Source organism: Centruroides sculpturatus, unplaced genomic scaffold (genome assembly GCF_000671375.1).
Source record: "Centruroides sculpturatus isolate CEXI.00-Female unplaced genomic scaffold, Cexi_2.0 scaffold2125, whole genome shotgun sequence".
Taxonomy (NCBI): domain Eukaryota; kingdom Metazoa; phylum Arthropoda; class Arachnida; order Scorpiones; family Buthidae; genus Centruroides; species Centruroides sculpturatus.
Window position 1 is genome coordinate 3,921 of NW_019386270.1, and position 6,706 is coordinate 10,626.

The 6,706-nt window shown below is 32.2% G+C and overlaps 1 protein-coding gene across 1 annotated transcript; it reads right to left on the reverse strand.

Annotated features, from left to right (window-relative positions):
• Positions 1 to 2,796: 2,796 nt before the first annotated feature.
• LOC111614341 lies at positions 2,797 to 3,201 on the reverse strand. The gene has a single exon (XM_023355716.1). The coding sequence runs from the start codon at positions 3,199 to 3,201 to the stop codon at positions 2,797 to 2,799; it is 405 nt and encodes a 134-aa protein (XP_023211484.1).
• Between the last annotated feature and the right edge of the window lie 3,505 nt (positions 3,202 to 6,706).

The window sequence follows — 6,706 nt, forward strand, 5'->3', positions numbered from 1 at the left end:
ACTGTAATTTTATACATTTCTTGTGAAAGAAACATTTCTTATTCAACGGCGATAAAAATTATTTATATTAATGATGTCTCCAAAGTTCAGCGAAGTTTTCGCAGAAAAATAACATCAGAAATCGCGGCCGCCGTTTGCTGAGCTGTTCCGCGACGAAAACAAGCTTGAGCAACGGCGATGTCGAATGGTGCACACTCGGTAAGTAATCCTACTATTTTTTATTTATAGCGCAGTTTATACGGATTATTTCCAAAAAAATATACGTATTTTGGAAATGTTGAGTTGTATTAGTCTAGAATCGATTAATTTTATGGAAGAAAACTTTTCAAACAGCCGTAGTCGGTAAACTGCACACGTGTCGGGCTGTGATTGGCTGTGATTTCTACAAAATCGGATTCATAAAGAACGGAACGTATCTACCGTCTTATAGGGTGGTCTACTGTATATAATTGTTATCCCAAATACAGCATATTTGGAATCATTTCTTTATGTTTATTTATTTTCAACCTGTTTTCTGACGATGGAAAAAATAACTAATAATAAAGAACGAAATAAATTGTTTTCTATTTAATTGATTTTAAATTTACTCTCTGTTATAAACTACAAGGCCGTATGCATAGGGCAATCGTACGAATAATATACACAGTATAAAGTATTGATATTTATGTTACTAGTTATATTACATTTATTCAAGTTTATTTTAGCATTCCTTTTTTTACCTTTTCGTAAAGCTTTTCTAGGATCAACTATTCATATCCGAACTACGGGATATGGTACAAGTATATTTAAATATACAGCAGAAATCATTAAAAGATTACAAAATTATACTGATAAAAAAAAGAAATTAATAGTAATGGAGCTTTAAGAATAAATTGTATAAAAACCTTTTATTACACTAAACGACATAAGTACAAATGTACGCTTTTAACGATTCATACCATATCTGGTCGTCTACTAAATGATGAGATTTTCAGCTCGTTGAACATTGTAATATATTTAAAATTAATATTTCATATTTTTACAGCTAAACATTCGTATATAAACAGTTTTCGAAAAAGTGCGAAAAATGATGGGGCAAGAACCCGGAAATAATATCAAAACAAAGGCAAATGTTTCAAAAATCGGGTACATCGATTCTTGTGCATTTCATTTTCTGTTTGCAATTGAATTTGTTGAAATGCTTTCAGTCATTTATTATTGTAATAATTAATGTTTTAAATCGCTTTTGGCTCTATTTAGCCCATAAAGCTCTATTATAAAAATTATATATCATATTTTTGTATAACCTATCGTGGCTTGTTTTATTAAAAATCTTTTCGCTAAGATCACTTCTTTTATTAAGACCATTATGAGTTCAGCCATATGGCCGTACTATAATGGGCTTACTAAAATCTACTGGGCTTGACATATCTAAAAGGACCACCGCCGAAAATTCCTTTTTCGACACATTCGGTTTCGATGCCGAGTTCCCAGAGCCGTAGACCAATCTTGACGTTCGATTTTCCGGCTGACTCATATTCGTAGCTATGTGTAAATACGCAATACAGCTAAATTCATACTTTATTTCACTTGTAAGTGGAATTCGTAATTTCATAATTTAAAAAAAAGCAGATTTCATTTATGTTTTTTACTTCATAGAATTCTTAAGTCAGATTGGTATAATATATTTTTTAAAAATCTCTCATGTTAAATAAAATAATTCGTTAAACGCACTTTTGCATCTTTTTCTTTCTTTATCCTTGCCTTTTCACATTTTTATATGGGATCGGCGTTTCCTTCTCTGATACTTTTTTTTTCCATTTTTCCTTGTCGAGGCCTTCTTCTTTCTTAAGTCTTCTCTGGTTCACGTGTTGTTCCACTTTATTATTCCGTCTTGGTCTTCCTCTTTTCCTGTTTCCTTTTACTACCAGTTTTTCGATGTACTTTTGAACATAATTGTTACTTCATAATTGTTACGTCGCCAAACCTTTTCGCCATACATTCTTGCATCGATTTGCTCAAGGAGCACACCTTAACAGATACTCTAATAAAATCATTCCTAATTTTCTTCTTCTTTGACACTCCACACATCCATTTAAATATTCTCATCTCTGCCACCTCCATCTTTCTTTCTTAGGCTCTTGTTATCGCCCATGTCTCAGCTTCATATAACATTGCAAATCTAACAACTAATTTATACAATTTTCCTTTCAGATTGCAGCTTACTTTCTTGTTGCATAACACACCGCCCAGCTTTCTCCACTCCATTCATCCACATTGAATTATATGTTGCATCTATGAGTTCAATCCTCCTTCCATCTCGACAAATGTTCCAAGATATTTTAAATTCAGAACCAAAGGTAGCGGCACATTTTGGATTTTAATATTACACACGTCACTACCATGTAGAGTCATATAAGCTGTTTTAGTTTTGATAATCTTCATGCTTCTATCTTAAAAAACTTTCTTCCAGACTTCCAGTTTCTCCTCAGCCTTGGTTTGAGAATGTTCATGCAACTCAATATTATCAGTAAACAGCATACTCTACAGAGCCTCACAGTTTATGTCATACACTATCACGTCCATTATAAAATTAAACAAATGAAGGCTAAGTGCAGTTCTCTGATGTAAACCAACATTAAAGAAGAACCCTTCTGTAGTACCGAAACTACTCTCAATTTGGGTCTATGCTCCTTCCTACATTTCCTTGATGAGACTAACGTATTTTTCTAGAATATTCTTTTCCCTTAAAACATAATATCCCTTTTCTAGATCTATAAACACCATGGGGAAATCTTGCTGCATTTTCCTGTGCCTTTAAATCTGCTTTTTCAGAGCAAAGATAGCAGATACATTCAGTCGTACTTTTTCCGCCAAAAAGCCAAACAGTTCCTCTTTAATCTCAGATCCCTGACTCATCCATCTTTGTATAATTTTCTCCCAAATCGTCATAGTATGGTACAACAACTTTATACCTCTGTAATTTCCACCATTCTGTACATCCACTTTACTTTTAAAAGTCTGCACCAGAATGCTCTTCATCCAATCATCTGGGATTTCTTGCTGCTGCCAGAGTTTCTCCATAAGGTCTGAGAAAATACTAATTCCCTCCTTAGCCGAACCTCTCCAAGCCTCAACTGAAGTCCGATCTGTTCCTACTGCTTTCCCCATCTTTATTTTCCTAACCACACTTTTCACTTCTTCTCTGCTAATATCTTGCATTACTTATTCATTTGCATCTTTATTCACATACAATGTTCCGGGATTTTCTTTATTCAATAAATTCCTAAAATATTCTTTCCATATTTCATAGACTTTTAATTTTTTACAATACTCACCACCTGTTTAGTCATTTTATTTGATAAATAGTAAGTTTCTTTATCTTCCAAAGTTCGCATCAAATCCCACCTTTTCCTTTCGTTTAACTGCGTCTTATATTTCAGCAGCTCACCACCAAAGTTCAATATCTTCTGGCGATCTCTTCCCTGAAGTTTTTCTTAAAACTTTTTTTCCAACTTTCAAAATTCAATTGCTACTCTGCAACCACAATATTTGCACATCATCCGGAAACTGGATTTTTTAAACTCTTTTATTTTAGACTCTTTAATTCATTCCTCATCTTTCAATCTTCCTGATTTCTTCAATCTCATCTGGCTAACACAAAACTTTATAGTAAACTCACTTCCGTATATTTTATATAATTATTAAAAATTCAACGTTTACAAGTGAGAAAGTATCATAAAATGCCTCTTTGATGTAGCGAAATAATAATATGAAAGAACATGCAAATGATATTGAAATTTATTAATGTTTACAAATACATATACATGCAATCGATAAAAAATTAAAATATGCCGTAAAAGTAATTGCTCGTCCATTAGCATAATTACTGTTTAATTTCCATTAAGTTTCTGAAATCAATATTCATATAACTTAGGCAGAAAGACTAAAATTAAAAATATTATAGTTTCAATTAGTCTGTGCACGTGTAGAATTTCTGATTATTCATTATGTAAGATCATTTCTGCTGCAATAATGACGCATTGCAGTAACAGTTAAAGTTACCATTTTTTCAATCTCGATGATGGAGCCATTTTAATACGTTTACAAGTAGTGTATTTGTGTTGAAGATAATAAATAATAAACGTAGTTACGGATATACGTAATTGGAATATAAACTGCGTACATTTTTAGAAAGAGAATTAAACGCCATTCTTATACTTTATTAGTAATTCCTAATCTACAACATGGTTTGTATAGCTTATTTGTTGGCTCCGTATATGGACTCTGTTGCAGCATTTGGATTGTTCATCATAAAACCGTGTTCATGTATATCGAATGACTCTGATCAGAAGGGACAGATTGCATCTTCTCTTTTGTTTCGAATGTACACGCATTTCGTAGAGTTCATTCTCTGGTTGATCAACATTCTGTTCTTGATTAGATTAATTGATGGCAACCTTTATGGTTTACGAGTTAACAACATGTACAAGGAAGATGCTTTGAAAGAGTCAATAGTAAATGCATTAATATCGAGTTATCTCTCGATCCAATACAGCATTCTCAAGAGGAAACAAATGTATGTCCATTCTGTGTTAAGTACTTACAAAGGAGAAGAAAAAGAGTTTGACAAAATTGAAAAATATTTGGTTGTAGTATTGCAATCGGTGTTTATCGCAGCCATAATAACAACAGTTCTGGCAGAAATAGTATTATACACGGAAATAAAAAAACAGAATGGAACAGATACCGAAGCGTTCCTAGTTGCTGTTCTACATGCTTTGCATTATCTGTACACTATTGGTCATCTTGTGGGAGTCTCTCTTGGAGTGCAATTAATGCTGTATATTGTACACAAAAGATTGGTTAAAATGTCTGAAGAAATAGCCGAGTTAAATATGAAACAACGATTCTTGCGACAGAAATTGGACAGTATTATCCGAAAACAGGTTGAAGTTTGGCAATTTATTAACACATTCAATGAAGATATGAGCGAGTGGCTTTGTCTTAATTACACCACTTACCTGTATTTATGCTGCTTATTTTTGTACGAAGCATTGTTTGTTGAAATGGAATTTGTAATGAAAATGAGTACGGCAATTCTTTCGTGGGTATTTACCTCTGAAGTTATTGTAATGAGTTGGAGTCTATCTGTCTTTGCTGCATCAGTAAGTGAATGTTCTATGTAATGTAAGAGAGTTAGCTTAAACGTTTTAATATGTGTAGTTTAAAACATACAGTGGTACCTCAGGTTACGAACGCCCCAGCATACGAAATTTTCAGGATACGACATGAAATTCGAACATATTTTTGCTCCACGATACGAACAAAAACTCACCATACGACGTTACATTAGTTCGCATTTTTCATTTGTTTTTCTTACTACTGTTATTTTTTTTAATGTATTACTTGGCTTTAATTTGAGTATGTTTTTCGCGTTGGAACGAATTATTTGGTTTTACATGTAATCGTATGGGAAAAGATGATCCACCTTACGACATTTTCATGATACGATCTCAGTTTCGGAACGGATTAATTTCGTATCCTGAGGTACCACTGTATATAACATTTGAAAATTTTGTTTTAACGAATTTTAGATAACTAACTCAGATAACTTTTAGATAACTAACTCAATGTAGCAACACATGTCTAATTCTTTTTAACAATTTGATGCTATTAGGTATTTAGTACTTCAATTTCTGTAATGCATGTATGACACAAAGTTATATTTATCACGATACACGTATGTTGCTCTTAACTCTCGTTTTAAATTTTACACACAAAATTAAAATTAATTTAATTGTATTTATGGGATATAGATTTTAATGTACTACATTGCAATTTCAGCAGTATCAATTGTCTATAAGTACATGCTTGCAATTCAGTTTTAAGTGTAATATATTTAAATATATAATATTACTTGTTCTGACTGACTGACTGGGTAACAGATTCAACATTGCCCAGAGCAAACCGCTGAACCTAAAGAAACAAAATTTGGTACACAGTTAGGATACGTCATGAAAACACATACTAAGAAAGGAGTTTTCGAATTTCCTCCGCGGGGAAAAGGATAGCATTATCGCTTAACCTAAAGAATGGCTTTTACTGTACTATTACAAATGCGATTTTTTGTTTTCAATCACACTTAGTTTTCATTGAGTACCTAGACGTATTAAATTGATAAGATTTCAGACATTGTTATAAATATTTTTATATATTTCGATTTTTAACCAAATTTTCGAACCGTTTTAAACTCGAATTTGTTATTGCATATTGGTTCGATTATATAATAATTGTAAACGTTCCAGAAAATTGATCAAATTGAAAATAGTTCGTTTGATTCTCAGTAAGTACTTAGGTGTATTAATTAATTAAATTGATAATATTTCAGACATTGTTATAAATATTTTTATACATTTCGATTTTTTAACAAAATGTTCGAACCGTTTTAAACTCGAATTTGTTAATGCATATTGGTTCGATTATATAATAATTGTAAACGTTCCAGAAAATTGATCAAATTGAAAATAGTTCGTTTGATTCTCAACAATTCTCGTCATTCTCAGCGGTAGGTGTTATATAACAATTACAGTAGAACCTCGATTATCCGGACTAATTGGGGATGAAGGTAGTCCGGATAAGGAAAAATCCGGATAATCGAAACAAATACTTTAATTCGTCTTTTGATGATAATACAACACGTTTTCTTTTGGATGACATATCGGCA